This window comes from Oikopleura dioica, chromosome 1, assembly GCF_907165135.1.
Source record: "Oikopleura dioica chromosome 1, OKI2018_I68_1.0, whole genome shotgun sequence".
In the NCBI taxonomy this organism is placed as follows: Eukaryota; Metazoa; Chordata; class Appendicularia; order Copelata; family Oikopleuridae; genus Oikopleura; species Oikopleura dioica.
This window is the reverse complement of record NC_137291.1, coordinates 8155572-8175947: the sequence shown is the minus strand read 5'-3', so window position 1 is coordinate 8175947 and position 20376 is coordinate 8155572. Positions and strand designations below refer to the sequence as shown.

At 43.7% G+C, this 20376-nt stretch overlaps 3 protein-coding genes across 5 annotated transcripts; all 3 read right to left on the bottom strand.

Annotated features, from left to right (window-relative positions):
* Window positions 1-32: 32 nt before the first annotated feature.
* On the bottom strand, window positions 33-10433 carry LOC145695347 (uncharacterized). Of its 3 annotated transcripts, none has more exons than XM_081772346.1 (14): window positions 10196-10433; window positions 9643-9747; window positions 9289-9591; window positions 9043-9244; window positions 8825-9000; window positions 8540-8780; window positions 5027-8467; window positions 4636-4985; window positions 4371-4591; window positions 4032-4330; window positions 3670-3911; window positions 775-3625; window positions 581-734; window positions 33-538 (listed from the first exon to the last, which is right to left on the bottom strand). In XM_081772346.1, exons 1-14 carry the CDS (start codon window positions 10262-10264, stop codon window positions 280-282), a joined length of 8913 nt encoding a protein of 2970 aa, XP_081628472.1. In that variant the 5' UTR covers window positions 10265-10433; the 3' UTR covers window positions 33-279. The 3 variants fall into 3 exon arrangements, with proteins under 3 accessions (XP_081628472.1, XP_081628473.1, XP_081628474.1); XM_081772347.1 differs by having other exon boundaries at window positions 34-538; window positions 3670-3881; window positions 4080-4330; XM_081772348.1 differs by having other exon boundaries at window positions 34-538; window positions 5156-8467.
* Window positions 10434-10906: 473 nt separating this feature from the next.
* LOC145710872 (isoleucine--tRNA ligase, cytoplasmic-like) lies at window positions 10907-15219 on the bottom strand. The gene is made up of 9 exons (XM_081788582.1): window positions 14994-15219; window positions 14878-14944; window positions 14700-14834; window positions 14539-14652; window positions 11948-14485; window positions 11726-11899; window positions 11547-11681; window positions 11216-11500; window positions 10907-11176 (listed from the first exon to the last, which is right to left on the bottom strand). Exons 1-9 carry the CDS (start codon window positions 15131-15133, stop codon window positions 11003-11005), a joined length of 3762 nt encoding a protein of 1253 aa, XP_081644708.1. The 5' UTR covers window positions 15134-15219; the 3' UTR covers window positions 10907-11002.
* Window positions 15123-20369, bottom strand: LOC145710862 (uncharacterized). The gene is made up of 9 exons (XM_081788572.1): window positions 19449-20369; window positions 19176-19249; window positions 18956-19043; window positions 18410-18521; window positions 18159-18286; window positions 18028-18115; window positions 17792-17958; window positions 15450-17749; window positions 15123-15406 (listed from the first exon to the last, which is right to left on the bottom strand). The coding sequence occupies exons 1-9, from the start codon at window positions 20367-20369 to the stop codon at window positions 15241-15243; spliced, it is 4044 nt and encodes a 1347-aa protein (XP_081644698.1). The 3' UTR covers window positions 15123-15240.
* Between the last annotated feature and the right edge of the window lie 7 nt (window positions 20370-20376).

The window sequence follows — 20376 nt, the reverse complement described above, 5'->3', positions numbered from 1 at the left end:
ACCAGGGTTAAAAATCACCTAGTTTTTAGGCGAGGTGAACTAAGCATCATGAATAAGCGTCATGAATAATTAGTTAGTTTATTTTGGAAATATCGTCAGTATAAGATGCATTTCCGAAATGACATGTATTGAGTTTAAGCAGTAGGTCTGTTTTATATTAGTGTAAGAAAGATCGTTTTCGGAAGTTGGAAGTGCAGTGCGAAGTTACAGATTATACAGTTTTAGAATACAATATGTGCAGTTACAAGCAGTTGAGTTTCTTATTATAAAATTCATTCTTTAGTTCATAAATCGTCTGCAGTTTGGTGCTTGGCATCCGCACTGAATACGCTCAGATCCGAGATCGCGATCGAATTTGTAGTCGTAGGTCAGTTCTTCGCCGAAGTCGATAAATCGGCCGGCGATGATACAGATGTGCTTTCGCGAATCGACAGTGATGATCTTACTCAAACAGTTGGGACCACACGAGTGGTTGATAAAACGCGCTCTGCCACCTTCCATCGTTGCGTCGACAACAAAATCGTCATCGACTCGGAACCTTGAAAAGAAAATCAATCGGATTTTAGCAAAAAGTACTCACATGTATGTTCCGATGCCTCTGTCGTCGTAGTATTTTTCGCGCATGTCGCAAAGTTCTCCGCGGATGACAGTACCAGAGTATTCAATTACCAACTCTCCGGGCTCGTAAGGTCGACGTGCGAACAATCCTCGTCCGTGAATAGCCGATGGCAGGACTTAACAGAATAATTGTCAAAGTTGATAGTGATTTTGTACCTTGAAGGGAGTTTCTACTAGTTTCCACCATCTTCCTGAATCTCATCGTCAATGGCAAGTCGGTCTCCAACGTTGGCCGGAAATTCGGATCATGGGTTAGCCCAGAACGATGCTTGGAGTTCAGGAACGAGAACATATCTGAAGGATTTCGCTTTCCAGACCAGCCTTGTGCCCTCCAGCAACCCTTCGAATTTCTCGTCACAGAAATGCTCTTCTCGTCACGAGGGAAATGGACAGCTTTGTAAGCTCCAGGGATACTATCAGCTAGAGGAAGCTGTTCGAGAAGGTATCGGACCATATCTTTTGAAAAACCAAATGCAGCAAACACATCTGGGCGTGTCGCTTTCGGAGCAGATCCTGGAAGACGGCCTGATGTTGGCAACTCGTCGATAATTTCATTCCATAAACTTTCAAGATCTTTTCCGGACTTTCGAACACCATCTTCTGAAACAATAGAGAACATCAGATTGTATTCTTCTACTTCATCAACTGCATCAGGGGTTTCTGGGCGCTCCACAATTTTCAGCTCATTAGCCTTTTCTTCTACCATGAGTCTGTCTAGCAAAATAGACCCGTCAAAGTCATCATCATGGCCATCTTCAACAGAACCTTGAACAAGCGACTCTTCGAGCACGATGGGATCCCATATAAGCGGCTTCTGCTTCGGCGCTTTCGGCTGCTTAGGTTCTTGCTTGAAAGGAATCGGCTTTGGCTCTTCCTTAATGATGCTGAATGATGAGGGATCCATGCACAGTTGTCTTCCTGTAATTGGCATTGGCCCGTTACGGACTTCAATCAGTTGACCGTTGATGAGATTTAGTCCTGGTTTGAGCCCTTGATTATTTGGCAAAATAGTTCCAACTTGGTATCTTTGAAATTGCTGCGGGCGACTCTGCTGTTGACGAACCGGACTTCTACCGACCACTTCTATTCCAGATTGTCTTCTAGGTGGTTGTAGATCTAGATCCCACGGTTTTCTCGCTGATGTGGACGAATCAGACTGAGGGGGAACTCGCTGAGATTGATTAGCTGGTACGATTTGAGCAGGCCGAGGCGCCAAGGTCATCTGTGGCTGGATTGTGAATGTTCCATTTTCTGGATTATAAGCGCTGAAAACATGTTGCTGCTGAGCACGCATCGGCTGTCCACGCGGCTGTTGCAATATGTTCGGCCTGTGCTGTTGAGTGCTCAATCCTGGCAATGGACCAGCGCCTGGTGCGATCCTGTATTGCTGATTTCCAAATACCGCAGCCTGCGGACCTGGTTGTTGACTTCGAACAGGAGATTTTGACTGACGTTTGTTCAACTCACTTTGAGTTTTAATCGCCTCTTTGATAACTTTCTTGTGGTAACTTTCATCCCTTGGCTCGCCTTTTACGTAAACATTTGTTTGATGCCGAGGAGCTTGCTGCTGAGGTCGCTCTTGATAGGTTGGCGGGGGCTCCGCCTTCACCACAATGTTTTTGGGTGCATTTATAGGCGACTTCAAGTCGTTCTTGATTTGTTGCAATCTGTACTCGTCGATTTTAGGACTTCGACCAACGTTGAAGTATCTCTGAGGAGGCGCTTGTGTAGAACTTGACGGCCTTTGAACATCTTGGTACTGAGGTGGCTTTGGCTGCTGAAGTACTTGTTGATTGGCAAAACTTGCAATCTGCGAGTTTTGATTGACGGGTGAACTTGCGACTGGCCGTTGCTGGAAATTACTCATCATCGTTTGTTGCGGTTTTTGTTGCTGAACAGGTTGATTTGCAATCACGAATCGCTGGTTGGAATTGATATAAGTTGGCGTTGGAGCTTGCTGTGGGTGCGTTTGTATTCGAATAAAGCGTTGTCCATTGTGGAAGAATTGCTGGTTAGGTGCTTGAACAAACTGTTGCGCCTGTGGCGGCTGCTGTTGAGTACTCTGCTGTCGCTGTTGAGGGGTTGATATCGGCTGATTTTGGTATTGTGGAGGGGACTGAAAGTTTTGAGGTGGAGATTGGAGATTATGAGCAGAACCAGGCGAACGATTCTGACTGTGAAACGGTTGCTGAGGTGGTGAGTGAAGTCCAGGAGACATTTGACGATGCAAAAGACCTTGATGTTGTTGATGTCCGCGGAACTGCTGCGATTGTTGCTGCTGCATGAGGAGTCGTTGATGTTCTTGCTGTTGTTGCATCATACGCTCATGCTCAATTCGTTTTCGATGCTGTTCTTCGGCGAGGCGTCTTTCTTCTTGTTGTTTTCGAAGAAGTTCTTGTCTTTTTTGCTCTTCGCGCTTTCGCTTTTCCTCTTCTAGTCTTCTCCTTTCTTCTTCTTCCCTCTGCTTCCGAAGCATTTCTTGTCGTTTTCGCTCTTCTTCCTCTCTTCTATGCTGCTCTTCAACACGAGCTTGCATTTCACGATGCCGCTGCTCTTCTAGTGCCCGCTGCTGTCTTTGTCGGTGCTCCTGAAGTCGCTGCTGCTCGAGCATTCGCTGATCTATTCCGTACGAAGGAGTTGGCGTTGGAGCTCCAAGGGTACCGAGTGGAGTACTCAGCATATGCTCGCGATTGTCAAAAGGAGTGGCTGTCAGGCGTTGTGTTGGCGTAGGAGCTTGAGGATACCCATGTGGTGTTGACGATCCCATTCGTTGAGGCATAGGACTCGGTGTTACGACACGTTGAACATTCATAGGCTGCCCCTGAGAGTTCCCAGGAGTTAAAAATATTGGAAAGTGAGATGCAATTTGTGAGGTGACAGGCTGAAAATTCTGACCATGCTGCTGTTGCGGCTGTCGCTGATGGGCTTGATGATACTGGACTTGTGGTTGTTGGCGTTGTTGCATCATCGGCTTTTGGCCTATCACTTCACCTTGCGGATTGACGACCTTAGATAGCAAAGTAAGAAATTGAGCTTAAAAAGGTGTTTTACCTGATAGTATCCGGGAGGAGCAGAATGTCCGCTTTGGGAAGAACCTATACGCTGAACGTTACTCTGTTGAGTAGATGAAGCTTGATTGTCCTGTTGGTGAGTGACTTGATTTTGCTGATTTGCGCCGCCAGGAAGAATAACAGTTCCTCCTTGAGCAACGTGGATGTAATTCGTTTGCTGCATTACCGGTTGCATTCGAAACACTGGTGAAGCTAGAGTTTGTTCCAAGGACTGTCCTGGTGCTGTTTTAGAATTGATAAATCACCGATGAAAATGTAAGAAAATGATGAAGGATAAAATCAAAGATGGAAATTTATAATAATGATCACCAAAATGAATCAGATGTGAATTTTACCAATTGCCTGGTGGCATGAGAATCGGAATGACCGTTGGTCTGCTATGAGTGTTACCGTTGGGCTGATGTTGATTTTGCGCCATCTGTTGGTGATACATCGGCGGAACTTGCGGCTGTCTTGGCGCGTCATTTAACCCATCTGTTTGTGGAAGATCAACTTCCATACCAGATCTGCTCGATGATTCATCGGACGAGTCTGCATTTCCGTCTAGTTGAGGGACTTTAACTCGCCTGCCGGAACGTGTTTTGAGATTCTCAGCTTTTTTCTGGCATCGGCGAGTCTGTTTCGGAGGCGATACCGGTTTTCTTAAAAAGTGTTAGTTTTTATTCTCGAACTGGACAATACTTTGGCTTCGTCGGCGTTCTTCGCTTCGATACCTTCCTCTTGGGGTAGCTCCACTGGTACTCATTTTCAATAACTTCAAGCTCAAGCTCATCAAACTTTTCAGGTTCGTTATATCGTTTGAGATATGCCAGATTTCTTTTGCAAAGGGACAATTCAAGATGTGAATCGAATGTTGCTTTGCACATAAAAATGAATCCACAAGTATCGCATGATTTGTGAACCTAGAGAGAGAACCTCAAAAAAAGTTTAAGAATCATGTTCAAACCTTTGAGTGCTTCACAGTGATTAAAGCTGCGTAATGATATGGATGGTTGACTTTCATATGCAGCAAGATCTTCTCGATGTCTTTGTCAGTTTTTTCGCAATCCTTAACAGCGCAAGAAAGGCTCTTAACAGCTCTCCCAGACCTTCGTACAAAGCTCTGTGTCAGCTCCTTCGCCAGTAGTTCCGATGACTTCTCCGACTCCTCGTCGTCCATTTCATGGTGTTCTTCAATACGAAACATATCTTCCATGTCATTTTCGGGCTCCGAGCTAGGAGACCAGTTGTCTTCAGCGTCTGGACTCGCCGAGTCTCTCCGAGAAGCTTCTTTTTCAGATGAGGTCTCCGACGATTCTAAATAAATTTTAACACCTGCAACGCATACAAAATATCACCAGAAATGATTCTACTCGATTCTACGGGAACATCAACACGAGTGAGGACAATTGTCAAGTTACCCATTTGGGGATTCTTTTCACAATTGTCTGATTCAGACTTGCCACCGGATGAACTACAATTTTTACCTATCTCTTCTTCAATCTGATCGTCATCAACACTTGGATCGGACTGTTCAATTGCCTCTGGTTCTTCTTTCTGATCTTCAGCGGCGACTTCATCTTTATCCACGGAAGTTTCTGAGGGGTCATCATTTGGGGTCTTTAGATCTTCTCTGGTATCAAAATCGACGGAAGGGCTTTTGGGTTGCTCTTGATCGAGTTCTGCAATGCTAGTTCCCGTTTCACCAAGTATCTCGGCTGATGTAGGCTCATTATCTCTCGTCTCTACTGTATCCGGCTCTTCTTCTTCTTCTTTTCCAACTGCTCCAGGTGGCGTCTGAACCCCCACTTCACTCGATGGCTGAGGTGACTCGTCAGAGACCATCTGAGGTTCTTCAGGAGAAGGAGAATCGTTTCGTTCTTGAAGAAGTGTCTCGGGATCGACATTTTCCATGACAGTCTTCAAAACACCAGCCTCATACTGAGGTCCTTCTTGGACAGTCTCGGCTTCAGTCACTTCTGGTTGCTCGATTTTTAGCTCCTCAGGAGAATCAACAATTGTAATTACTTCTCTCGATTCCGTGTCCAATGTAATCGTCTCAAGAGATTCCAGTGGACTCAATTCTTGAGTGTTTTCGACAAGTGGCTCTGACTTTGGCGAAGTTTTCTCGTCACTTTCCGAATCAGAGTCGAGACTAGTCAATTTCATCCTTCTTGATCTTCTTCTGATAATATCATCCTCATCTTCATCATCGGATCTCAAATGTGTTCTCACATCAGAAAGAGACATCATCTCAACGTTATTTGGCCGATCTGAGTCTGGAGATCTTCCTTCAAAGTCATCAATTATAAGTTCAACTTCGTGCAATTCCTCGTCGTCACGCTCATTCTCTTCGTCAGAAAAATCTTCATTTTTCTTGCCACGCCTGCCTCGACCGCGTGTGGTTCGCTTTGGTGCATTCTTAAACTTGGACATTCTTTTTGATTGAACTCGGAGTGGTTTTGAAGGCTGCGCTGCTTGCTTTTTCGGAACTAACTCGAAGCTTGTGTCCATTGGATCTGTTGTTTCGACTTCCTCCAAATCATCCTCATCATCAGTTGGTACCTTGAAGCCATCAAGCTCCTCAGGAATTACGACCTCTTCGACGAATTCTTTCTTAATTTTATTTGCCCAAACACGGACACTTCTTCTATTCAGCATGTCCTCTGTGTCTTCATCGTCCGTTTCTAACACCTCTTTTTTGACTATTTTCTGTCGCCCTCTTCGCCCCCGTTTTTCGGGGACCATCTGCGCAGATCCTTCATCGGCGCTCCGTTTTCTCTGAAAATATTTCGGCGGTGGTGCGATCTCTTCCATATCAACTTCTTCCCATTCAGGCCATTCGTCGAAAGTGTAGTTGATCGCTTCGCAAGTGATAGGAGTAGATGCTTCTGAAATATCTTCCTCTGGAGGAATGATCAAGTCGGGTTCATGCACGATAGTTTCATTCACATAAACTGCTTCCGGAAGCGGGTCGTATTGGATTGATACATTCAAAATGTATTTAGTCAGATTGCCAGGATTTTTCGAAGACCAAAACCATCGGATGGCTTCATATCCTTCTGGACAGAGAGCTTCTTTGTAGCGCTGAGTACATTCAGGATGGATCTTTCCGAGATTTTTAACCGAAAGGCCACCTAAAGCGATGTATGCATCTTCAGGTCGAATTCCATGCGCCCATTTTGATTTGTGATGATGCGCTTGATCGTTGTGATCTGGCCGAGCACGTCCTTTTCGTAATAGCATGTTCTCGACATCAGTAAAAACTTCTTCAAGTGTGATTTTCTTTTTCTTCAGACTTCCATACGCTGCTCTTGGCTTTTTTGGGCGAGGCTTAATTTCATCTGATGCTTCCGGAACTTTAGCATTTGCAGATTCATTATCGGAAATATCGAAATCGGAGTCTTCCTCATTATTTTCCGAAATCATGCCGGGCGACATTTGATCAATATCAATCAGTCCATCTGTTTGAGGAACTTGAGTCTCGGGCTGAATAGAGGGCTGAACTTTCGAAGCAATCTGTGTCCCTGGGATTTGTTGCAGTGGCGGTGGAGGTGCATTCCGTTGAAGTTGTGGCATAACTTTCTCGCTATTCTGAATTGGAACGCCTTGGATAGGAGATTTGTTGAGCATTGGCATTGGCTTGGGCGTAAGGTTAGGCGGATTTTGAGGTTGAGTCGTAATAGAGCTGGTACTTGAGCTGGGCAATAAGTTGGAAGAGGTTGAAGCGGAACTTTCTTTTAGGTTTGTTGAAAAATGATTTACTGAAGTTGGTGTGCTACTAGGTCCTTCGTTGAAGAGAGTTTCAATCAGTTGTGAGAGTTTGTCTTGTCCAAACTGCTGAAGTTCTGGCTTCTTTGTCATGATATTCGAGGCCATCGCTTTCGAATTCACTTGTGACTCGAGCGGGATGATCTGCAGCCTCTGTGTAGGCTGATTCTTTGGTGGGCTAATTAATTTCTGCATTGGCTTTGGGCTAGTGTACAACTGGAGTGGAGATGCTGGGACAGGAGTAGATTTGCTTGGGGATGCTCTGAGTAGTTCCTTGAGCGTTGAGTTTTCTGCAGACTGAGCTAATGGTGCTTTCTTGCCCACAATCAGCGGTGGCGGCGAAGTCATCATTTGCTGAAAGGCTTGCGGTTTTCCGCCAGATGATGGGGATTTAGGTTTGAGGTTTCCGTTAGAAAGGATAGGGGCAACTTTTACTGGAGAGGTCTGTCGGTCGAACGACGACGGCTTTCCGGTCTTCGGTGCGGGAGTTATGCCTGGAGTAACTACTGTTTTACCCGCGTCAGTTTGTTGTGTGACCGGCTTGACGTCAGAGGGTGGGACGTTCTGGTCTTGCGATGGCATTTCCTGTCTTATCAAGTCGGCTAATAAATTTGGAGTCTCAGCTCCCTGTTCTGTCGACTGCTTCCTCGCAAGAGAAGCTTCCAATACCATGTTTTTCTTCGATTCGCAGCGGGGTTTATGGCGGCCACAAAGAGACGACATCTTGTCCATCACCAACCAGCCAGTTAATCTTGCGCAGAAGAAATGCATAACCAAGTTACAGCCCTCTTTACAGCATTTGACGGATATTGCTGTGCGTATACTGTAACCACAGTGGCGGCAGGAATCTTCTTCTCTTGATGCACTTGGGCCAATTCCATGTGAATATCCTCGAATCATAGGGGAGTAATTTCCCTTTGTATTCGCTAGCCTTCCTGCCCAAAGAACACAGGCTGCATGGGCCCACTCATCCTGGCCAAGGTAGATTAACCGAGCGTAAGATGGTTTTGCCGTACAAAGACAACATGCTTTTATCGGGATTTAAAGATCAAGTCCTTTTTAACTTAGATTTAAAATTGAGAATCTTTTTATCCCCGGACCTGGTGAACGATAGAGTGAAGTTTGATACTGAGGTATTTCAGGCGCTTTTCTCAGGTGAAAGGTAAATTCAGGAGGAAACTCAGTTTCAGGCAGCGCAGCGACTTGAGCGTCATATTTTGGAAAGATTTCCTCTAGCACATTCTTTGAGTGCTCAAATTTGCGTTGGATCTCGTCTGAGCGAAATTTCTCTAATCTACGAAGTTCCTTGATCTTTTTGGCAAAATCTTCTATTGAATCGAACTAGAAAGAGCGTTTTAGAATCAAAGATGATTTCTTTTTGGTACCTTGTCGATATTTCTCTGGATTTCGGAGATTTCGGAGTGGCCACTTTTGGCCAGTTGCGAAAGAGGACTGAGGATTTGAAGAAGACTTCTTCGCCAAGCGCAGAGAAGATGATTCTTCCACGAAATGCTCGCATCGCAGTTTTCACAAAGAAAGGTCTGACGTTGTGCAAAATTATCTAAAAATGGGATAATAGAGGCTGCTTATTGAGATGCATTACCATAAAAATGAAGAATATCGTCGGAGAGGTCCAAACAACAGGATTTAACGGAGGTTCGGCAGCGGTCGCATTGGTAACTAGGTTGGCAGTTGGGTAGCGGGTCGGATAGACAGAGCTCGCAGGTACTTCGTGGCGGCTCTTCATGATTAGGTCTGAGGCATTCGGAGCAGGTCCAGCCGTTTTGACGGAACTCGCTCCGCAGCTGAAATTTTCTCGTTTGGTTTTGTTGATTTCGAGAAATCATACTTGGGGGTCTATACAACGCCTGTGGATAATCTTCCAGCAGGTCTTGCAGTTGAAGGTCGATATCGTCAAAACAGGATAGGAACACGAAACGCAGCTCTGTCGACAATCGAGACAGAGCCAGCGGTAGGTCTGGCCGTACTTTTCTTTAGGATAACCTTTAGCACACTCGTAATGATAGGGCTCGGCACAACCAGAACACCAAATCAAGGGGTCGTTGTCGACGCCAGAGCACGAAATACAAATCGGACCGGGATAAACCGCCTCCAGCTCATCTTCGTCCTCCGAGCTTGAAACTGCCCGCGGCTGCAAAGGAAGAAAAATTCAGTCATGGTCGAGTAAGAGCGCAAGAATTACCTTGAGAGGTTTAGTCAGAACAATGGGATTGGGAATTGAAGGATCATATTTAAAACAGCGAACGGACAAATTGTGGGCGACTTCGGGAGCATGAGAAATGCGGGGCTAAAAATATGGAAAATAGAACACAAGAAAATTAACAGTTTGTTTTGATGCAAAATAAAGACCAGGAAAAACGAAAACTGTCAAAAATAGAAAGCCGTAAATTTAAAATTTAAATTTAATAAAAATTTATTGAAAGCGAAAGTTGAATCAAATTGAAAGCTTCATGAAATCATCATTCCAAATTGAATTTTGACGGGGAAAATCGATTCCTCAAATAACTCGATCGATTTTATCCAACTTTTCATAAAAAGAAACATGTTTTCTTCAATTTTATGTTCAATAACATGAATTTAAAAATTGGTTACTAGGAAAAATTGCTCAATTTTAGATTAAAAAATGTATGTCATCAATTTTTGAATAAAAAATAATAAAAATATGATTTCTTTCACATCAAAAATAGGTTTCCGAGGGAAATTATCAAGTCAAAATGTCAAAAATCGATACTTACAGGAGCATAGGCAGTTTTGATTTCAGACTTTAGTCCGACTTCCCTCTGTCTTCGGCTTCTCCTGGTCATTTCTCTATTTATTTCCTCGTTATTTCACTTGTTTTCTCATTCTTTTTGGAATTGACGGCTTCTATTTTTTCTTTTCTTTGTCTCTCATTCCTTCGCCCTAGAATAGTGCGAAGAGCAGAAAATGTGCAAAAAAAGCGCGGAGTGAACGGGGTGAATGGGTTTTTGGGTGCGGATTGGCCGCGCTACATCGCCACAAAAGATCCGCCCCGAGACCCGAGAGATGACTCACCAATTTCGCTTTTTTCTTCCTCGCGAAAAGCGAGCAACTCGGCTTGAAACGATCGCCACTTTTTTTTTAATAAAATTCGAAATCAGCGAGGAATCATTCGTATTCAGAAGAGATTTTACGAAAGAAAGGAACTAATCTCATATTCTTTTTCCTTGATTTTCTTGTTTCTATTATCGATTTCTTTTTTCTTTCTCGGATTATCTTCTCTCATTGAAAACAATTGCTAATGCTGATTTTGCAAAGATAAGTATCAAAGTTGAGTTGCCTTATGATAGTTTTACGCAAGTTGCTTTGATTTGGTTATCTTCCGTGATTTCATCCTGCTCGATTTTTTATCAACGATAGATGTTTTCATTAATCCATGAAAACATCTGTATTCGAATTTTATCTCCGTCATGGATCACGGTAATATATTTTCCCTTTTTTATTCTTTAAATTTTCCTACAGTAAGAAGTTTGAGCTTCTGAAGACAGAAAGTAATTTTCCTAGCACAAGCAACACCACATAATTTAGGCGATCGGCTTCGCCAAATTCTTAACAAACACTGTCGCATTCTTGAGGTCGTTAAAGTCCTTGACTGGTTTTGTGCAGTTCTTGTCGAAAAAAAGCTTCAACGCGGCAGAATCGCCACCCCAGCCGAAGAGATCCGCGGCAAGGGATTCGACTTGTTCTACCGATTTCACCTAGAAACTTATCACTAACAGTAATCAACGAGAACTCACCTCGTATCCAGGATTATTCAACACAACAGCAGCCTTCGGATCCTGGACCACTCCATATCTATCGTTTCCAACAAATTCCAAATTGACAAAATCGCTCTGCGCGCTAGAATCGCCGGCAGATTTCACTACAACCTTCTTCGCTGGCCGTCCCTTGGGGTTCTCCAAAAGGGTCGTTACTCCGGCACTCGCGGAATTTTTGACGCAAAGGGGTACTGGTGCGCTGGGGTCAATGGTTCCATGAGCGACTTGGAGATTGAGGACTGTCTTGGTTTTGAAGAATTCGCCCTACGATGAACGATTTTTACAAGATGATGGGATTTTGATTGATTACCTTCATCTCTTCTTTCGATGTAGCAGCAATATCTGCATATCCAGGGCAGTCATTCTTTACAAAAGTGGCTCGAATGGCCGACTGGATCTTCTCAAAGTGCGAAGTGATGACGTCATCCAAGTAACCTTTGGGCGTCTGAACAATACTTTTTATCCGTTGCCGATAAGGTCGTTCCATACCTGGTAGAAAACTGTAACTTCATCAGTTACGACAAGTTTGGCCTTCTTCTTCAACTTTTGTACTCTGTTAACGACTTCTCGCGAGACTCCTTCGTCGATCATATCTTGGCTGAGGGAGATATTGAGAAGGACTAGTAGAGACCCTTCCGAATCAGCTTCGTATTTGACAGTTCCCTTTTAGAAATTATTATGAGTAAAGAATGAAAAATGGAGAATTTTCACCTCTGATTTTGCGTTAAATTGAATTCTGATTTCATCCTTGGTGATTTCATGGCCACCAACAATCATCTTTCCGTCAGCTCGGAGCTTCTCGATCGCATTAGTATCCATCTTTCGGATCTCAGCGAACAGAGCTTTAGCTTGCTTTCCAAGTCGTTTTCCAAGGATTGGGATTTCCGGCTCAGCCTTTAGCTCAACACCGTAGGCGCTTCGATCAGCGGAGAATGTGACCTTGCGGACGTTCAGCTGCTCCATTATGTAAGTTTCGAGGATCTTGAGCTCGTCAAGCTGAATTTGTTCTGGTCGAATGACGACGATTTCTGGAAGCGGGTACTTTTCTGGGAGAGTCTTTCGATCTCGGAGAGCTCGACCGATTTGAACAACGGTTGTCATGTTGGAAACTGCTCGTTCAATGTCGATTTGGATGAGAGACTCGTTGACTTCTGGCATCATCTGGAAGTGGATCGAACCGTCTTGGTTGTTGGCAGGTTGAAGTCGTCGGAGATTCTGGTAAAGATGCTCGGTCAAGAATGGAGTTGCTGGAGCCATGAGCCTGTTCATCCAATCGATGACAGTATAGAGCGTGGTCAGAGCGTGGACACAATCTTCAGCGCCAGTTTCACCCTTGAGTCGTCGTCGGTTGAGTCTGACGTACCAGTTGGTGAGTTGATCGACGAATTTCAAGAGCTTAGGAACGACTCTGTTGAGGTGGTATGTTTCCATCTCCTCTTTGACGGATTTGATCAAACTCTGAGAGTAGGAAAGAATCCATTTGTCCATGATGTTGTCGGAAGTTCCAACAAGTGCTGGGTCGTAGGTAAAAGTGCTATTCGTATCGATTTGATGTCGGAGAATGTTTTGGACGAGGAATCTGTAGGCATTGTACCACGGGAGGAAGACGTCTCGGATCATTTCTTTGACCTCCTGTTCCTTAAAGCGCAAATCGCCACCGGCAACAGCTACGGAACTGATGAGATACAGTCGGATAGCGTCGGCACCATACTTGTCAAACAGTAAGTTTGGATCGGGGAAGTTTCGCTTCGATTTACTCATTTTGTTTCCATCTTCAGCGAGTACCAAGCCATTGACAATGACGTTTTTGAATGGGGGTTTGCCGAAAAGGTGGGTAGAGAGCACGATGAGCGTGTAAAACCATCCTCGGGTTTGATCGATTCCTTCAGCGATGAAATGAGCGGGGAAGGTGTCTTCGAAGAGCTTTTTGTTTTCGAACGGGTAGTGCTTCTGAGCGTAGGGCATGGAGCCAGACTCGAACCAGCAATCAAAAACTTCTGGAATTCGCTTGAGAACACCTCGGCCGGTTTGAGAAGGAATAGTGATATGATCGATGGATTCACGATGAAGATCCGTAACAGTAACACCTGATAGTTCAGCAAGTTCTTTGATGCTGCCGACGCAAACGATCTCTTCAAGATCTTCCGAAGCCCAAAGAGGGATGGGGGTTCCCCAGTAACGATTTCGAGAAATGCACCAATCATTGGCATTCTTGAGCCAGTTTCCGAATCTTTTCTCCTTCACATAACTTGGCACCCAGTAAGTTTCATCGTTGGACTTGAGAAGTTGGTCACGTGCGTGCTCAACGCGGACGAACCACGAAGGCACGGCTTTATAAATAAGAGGGGTGCCAGATCTCCAGCAGAAGGGGTAACTATGCTTGATCTGTCCTTGTTTGATGACTCGATCTTTACCCTTCAACGTTTTGATGATTTCTTTATCGGCGTCTTTTACGTGCAGTCCCTGGAAATCGGCAACCTTAGAGGTGAATTTACCGGAGTTGTTGACAGGGCAAGCGGTGACACCGTCTTTAGTAATGATGTTGTTTTCGATTCCAACTCGGAAATCGTCAGCACCAAAGTAAGGGGCTTGGTGGACGACACCAGTACCAGAGTCGGCGGTGACGTAAGTATCACAGCAGACCTTGTGAGCATTCGGGAAATCCTCGACGAAGTAGTCGAACAGTGGGACGTATCTTTTGCCTTCGAGTGTTTTTCCTTTGAATTTTTCGAGAACTTCATATTCAGTGTCGTTTTTGAAGAGCTCGGAGAGACGAGCTTCCAGGACGATGAGCTTTTTCTCGTCTTTCTTTTGAAGAACCTTTACGTAGTCCATCTCGGGGTGGACACAGAGTGATAAATTAGATGGAAGTGTCCATGGAGTAGTTGTCCAGGCGACAAGAGCGACGTCGGGCTGATCTCTAAGAGGAAAGCTGACGGAGACAGCTGGATCGTTGACATCCTTGTAGTCCTGGCCAGCTTCGAAATTGGATAGGGGAGTGTTACAAGCAGTGGAGAAGGGCATCACCTTCTGTCCGTGATAAACAAGGCCCTTGGTGAAAAGCTGCTTGAACACCCACCAAACACTTTCCATAAACCATGGGTACAGAGTCTTGTAATCATTTTCAAAATCAATCCATCGACCAATTCTGTCGACAGTATCCTTCCACTCGCCACTGTAACGCATCACAATTGATCTGCACAGGGCGTTGTACTTGTCGATTCCCATCTTTTCAACGTCTTCAGGTCCCTAACAGATAGATTTTAGTTAACAGTTGATCGATTCTTAGCTAGGGAGCTTACAGTAATATTGTTAGTCTTGTCGATTTCGTGTTCAACTGGGAGACCGTGTGTATCCCAGCCAAATCGTCGCTCCACATGGTATCCATTTTGATGCCAGTAACGTGTCACTGTATCCTAAAGAAAACCTCCTCTTAAGATCGAAATTTAAACTGTCAATAAACCTTGATAGTTCCCGCCAAAAGGTGACCGTAGTGGGGCTTTCCAGTCGCAAATGGAGGGCCATCATAAAATACATATGGCGGCTTGCCTTTCGATTGCTTCAAACTCGTCTGGAAGGCATCGATTTCTTTCCAATACTGTAAAACATAATAAAAAAGAGACTTTTGCGCTGAAAATTACTTTTAAAATTTCCTCTTCTGTTTTTGGAAAGTCAATACTCTCCGGGACTGGCTCGAGTCCGGTCATTCTGAAAAAGTATTTTTTTTTATAAATCGTGAGTTTATTTTGATCGTCACCTATTTTTCATATAGGTAGAAGATATTCTTCTGGACAGTTTGTGAACGTGAATAGGAAACAACCGTCTGCAGTGGGCTAGCGCATTGAGCATACAAACTAACTCTGAAATGATCAGCTCGCTAGTGGTGTAATTATTCATAACTCGATTTATCAGTCAAAGAAGCGGGAAATAAGTGAATTACTGGAATAAGATAGAAATTGAAAAGGGTCCAATAAGGTAAAGAGGAAAAAATTAGGTACAGAATATTAAAAGTCCGCTCCAGCTTCAAGCTCGATGGAGTTTATGTCGTAAATCTCCGTCATGATTGCTTTTCCTCGAGCGAGAAGCTTTAAACTGCTCTGGAGAATTTCGCGGAATTCGACGCACTTGTAAATTTCATCTTCATCTCTTATTTTGGGCCTCTCTTCTGGGCTAAAAAGATTTTGAAGATAGTTAAACACGACAAAAGACTTACGAGTGTCTCTCTGATTTGTAATCTTCGGATTCATCAGGCGGCGTCAAATACATCTTTATCAGCGATATCAGTTTTCCAGGGTCTTTATCGTTAACGTGATCTCTATCTCCATGCTTGCTATCAATCAGTGCGTACACATTATGCTCAGTCATCACTTTCAGTGGTATATTCAGCAGCAGATCCAAATCAGACTTTCCCAGCTTCAGATTTCTAAGAATTTTTCGAATTTCTTGAGGCGGATTGGCAGAGAGACTGGCAATCGGATCGGTTTCTGGAGCCTCTTCCTCTATCGGCTGATTTCTAAGATTTTCCAAAATATTACGATTTTGGCCAAGAGCTTTGAGTGTAGCCGCCAAATTGCTGCCGATATTTATTTTGCTCAGTTGTGAGGGAGTAAGATTCATGTCGTTTTTCTTCTCTTGCTGTTTGGCTTTACCTCTCTGTCGGCGATTGGGAATGAATTGCCCGACATGTGGCGAAGGAGAAGGCTTTTTCGAGACGCTCCTCGATCTGGAATTGGTTGAACCGAGATTCCATCCTCCAGAGCTACCCGCTGATCCAGATTGATATCCAGAAGAGGTTGACATTGGAGCCGCGGGTGGATTCATCGGAGATGCATCGAAGGGATCGTCTTCAATTGTGTCGACCATTTCGAACTGGTTCATTTCTTGATGAGGCTCTTGGGGATCGTCAGTATTCAAGATTCCAGAACTCGGCGGGTCTATCGATTCAATCGAATCATTCAGCGCCTCACTAGCAGGATCCCAAGGTCCTTCCATCGGTTCCTCAAAGTCATTGAAATCAGGCTCGGGAGTCCTCGTACGCATCTTTTTCTTCTTGTCATTATCGACCCATTCGTCGATTTTAACCTTCCATTCAAATGCGCGTTGATGGAAGATCTTATTGAGCTCGTATTTCTTGGTCGTCTCCGGCGGCAGCATACTCGCTTGTGTCTTATTGTCAGCATTTTCGACGAAATAGAACCATTCACGGCTAGATTTGTAAGTTGCAATCCTTTTTTCCCGCTGTTGAATTACTTTTCGGTCTTTTTCTATGGACATATTTTCAGTAATGCCGCCGAGAAGATTGACAGCGTCGTTTGATGGAGGGGGAATTTTTGGAGCTTTTACAGTTGCTCTCTTGTCAGGGCCGAAATAATCGTCGGAAACGGTGGAGGAAAGGTGGCTACTCGATTCTGATGGAGGGCGAGGCTTTTTTGCCCTTTTCGGGAGAGAACTAGAATCTTGTGGCCGCTTTGCACTGTGAAGTTTGATCGGTTCCTTCCAAGGAATAGACTTGACCCTCTCTTCGCTCGTAGACTCTATCCTTATGAGCTCGAAATCTTCGAAAATAGAGACCCTCTGTTCAGGCGTAAATAACTGGTCTTTGAAAATTCGATTTGTCAACAAATAAGCGTCAACTCGTTTTGTCCCTTCTTCTTGATGAAAAATTGGCTGCATGGTTATCGGACTCATGTTTTCAGTGCTCTTGGCGATTTTCATCGTTGAAAAGATGACGAAAGCAATTTTCGGGTTCTCCGGCCAGATGCGAGCCAACGCAACGCCATTTTCTCGAAACTTAGTGTACAAACTACTCTCGTCCATTTGAGGCAAGTTTTCAAGAATGACCGCTCTGCTGACTCTTGAACACTTATCGTCGCCGAAGCGAAAGGGAATAACGAGTATTTTCATGCCATTTATGACTTGGTCTCGTTTCTTCAAAGCTGCCAATGCGCCAGACCACTCGGCAAATTTGACAATGATAGGAATATCTGCTTCTTCTGTTCGAGATACTTTTTCCACCGCACCAAATTGCGCCATATGCTCGGAAATAGCGGCAGAATCGAAGTCTCCGACGAGGCCATAAATATTCACCGTCTTATCGCACGCGAGATTGGAAAGGGAGTAAAAGCACGCGTCGTCAACGCTCAAATTTTCAGCCTCTTTCTGTCGATCGAATCTCTCTTTTTCCTCCTTGACGATTTCAAGCTGTCGCTTGCTCAAGCTGTGGTTCGTCATAATTCCGTCTTCGACAAGATAGTATTTCATGATTGAGATGCAGCTTGGTTTCCCCGTTAGTATAAAGTTAAAGCCAGGATGTGGGGCTAACGTCAAGTCATCCAGATGGTCGTCATTTTCTTCCTGGTGTGCCAGAGCTACCTCGCAACTTCCACTGGTGATTGTGCTTAGGATTGAAAGACGACTCTCTTCTGGAGCAGCTTCAATTTTTGAAAGAATATACTCCCGCTGGACGCCGTTGGAGGTATAGCAACGAGGCTGGTATGGTTCGTAAATGTCAGCCTAGAAAAGACAGTAAAGTTTGATCGATAAATTGAATCTTACGTTTGCGTTTTCCAAGTTATTGCCATATGCATTTATAAGCTTATTAGCAATCCGACGAACACTGACAGCCAAGCCAGCGTCATCTCCCTGAATATGCACCAAGCGTTCCGTGGAATCTGGAAGATCCAGTCCACAAGCGAGTTTTGAAAAACATTGCTTTTGAAAACCTAAGAGATCAAAATAAGTTTTGTTTTGATAAAAAAAATCCCGGATTTGTGGTTAGAGCGAGCGCTGACCTTGGAATTCGACGTTGCCTTTGCCGAACACACTTTCCCAAAATTCATGGCGGATGATAACACTGAGAACCAAATGTTTACTTTCCGCCTAAAAAACTGATGAACGCGACACTACTGTAATACTACCGCACCTGTCGATACTTAGGTAAATTCTTGCGATGATTTACCAAGTCACGCATCACCGCTATAACAGTATTTGAAAGATTGGTCGAAGTTCCAGTTAGTTCAACAAGTGTTTCGCCATGTGAAAACTTTGACTGTCATTGGATATACATAATTAACGCGCTTGGGAGTCACTGTTGCGATATATTTAATATAATATTATAGTGTATAATATCATATTAAGCAGTAGTGAATCCACGACAAAAATGAATCCATTCCTTTTCAGACGGAGGAATATTTGAAACAGTCATTGAATTCAGCACATTGCATTTGACTTTCTTTTGAACTTTGACAAGCTTGCTACGCGAGAACTCGTCTGCAACTCGAGGAAGCTAAATAACGAGGTCAAACGAAATCTGACTGTAATGAAATGATGCTTGCCAATTCAATGCACTAAGTGGGTAATTTATTCAGAAAAAGTGTCGAAAAATATGCAATAAATCCACTATTCGAGCTTATTTAAATCCATTTGATTTTGCAATAAAATTTAATCAATCAATGGATTAAAAATACGTATTTAAAATCGCCCGAATCGCGATCCGTACAGGTTGTGTCTCCCAGGAAACCAATTTCCGCTTCGATAGAGATCTAAGTAAATGGAAGTTGCTCTTCTATCAATTTTACTGCAAAAATTGAACTGTTTACGAATATTTATTGCGCGAATTTACTAAATCATGCCTTGTTCCACTAAAATGCCTGAGAAATGAAAAATGGTGCCCTGCTCTTTCCTAGACAAAACAAACACTTTCATGACCATCCAACACACCTGCCACCCATAAGATTCTTTGTCGCATCCGAAAAGAAATCTCAGCGTGACCTCCTCCGTCGACTTAGGCTCAGGTTCAGTTCGCTCGCTATAACCACAAATGTAAATATCCGGATTTCAAAATAAAATTGACAATAACACACATACACATTGTATCAGTAGAACTCAATCTACTGATATCATTCCTAATAGTTTATTGGTTTACTATTTTTTCCCGTACCTTTGAATCTCCGGAGGTACTTCCGGAGTAGGTGCTCTTACGTCATCCTTCCCATGACCAGGATTTTTGTAAGCTTTTGCGGGATTTGATTTGAATTTATCCAATCAAAAACCAGCGTTTAAAATATAAGCCAATCAGATTCATGAACATTAAAGTTCGTGGGTGGCTGATTTTTCATGCAATACAAGATTCTATTATATATTTTAGTATATTTTCGTATATTTTTCACCCTTGTTTTTCATATGATATCGATAAAAATATCATATCCCTTCCGTTAGTCATATTCTTCCTTCGTTCAGCTTCAAGCTCCATTCGTCGGAACTCATTCTTTTCTTTGAGCGCTTTTCTTTTCGCTTCTTGTTTTCGCTCCTTCTTTCGCCTCTCAGCGTCAGACTCCTTTTTCTTTTCATTTTTCACTGCTACTGGTTTTGGTTTTTCGAAAGATTTCTTTTCGTCGTCGCTGGGATCTTCAGACTCAGAGCTGGAAATAATCGCACGTGATTTTTTCTTGCCTTCGGTTTTGATTTTAATTTCCTTTTTTGGCTTCTCGGCTTCTTTCTTAGCCCTTTCTGCGCGCTTTGCTTCTTTTTCAGCTTCGCGCTCTCTTCGCTTCGCCTCGCGCTCCGCCTTCGCTTGTTTTCTTCGCTCTAGCGCCGCAGCTTTTTCGCTCTCTTCTTTTTTCAGCTTCTCCGCTTCTTTCTTCTCAAACGCTGCGACTAAGTCCTGACTTCCTTCCAAGTTCTCCATCGGTTCCCACGTGTTCCATTCGTCGGAGTAATTGACCCATTTGACCAGGTACTGTTTTTTCTTCTTCACGAACCTCGATTGAAGAATACTCTCGACTTCGTACTCTTCGTCCTCGTCTGAATCTTCGCTGGAATCTGAGCCCTTGTCATTGCCTCCTTCCGCCTCCTTCGCGTCCACAACTTCCATTTCCTCCCCGACTTCTTCTTCAATTATTTCTTGGCTACTTGGTTCATCCTCGGTATCTGACATTTTATCTGAAGAACAATTTTCATCAGATACCGTTTTTTGAACGCTTGAATAAATAATGATATTGTCTGTACTCTGCACAGAAAAAGGTATAAATGTAGGTAATTCTGTGACTACCGGTATTTCGTAAGTTTTTGCTTCAGTAGAACAGATTATTTTTTGTCTTTTTCGTATAAATAATTGAATAGAACGAATCCCCATTTTTTTA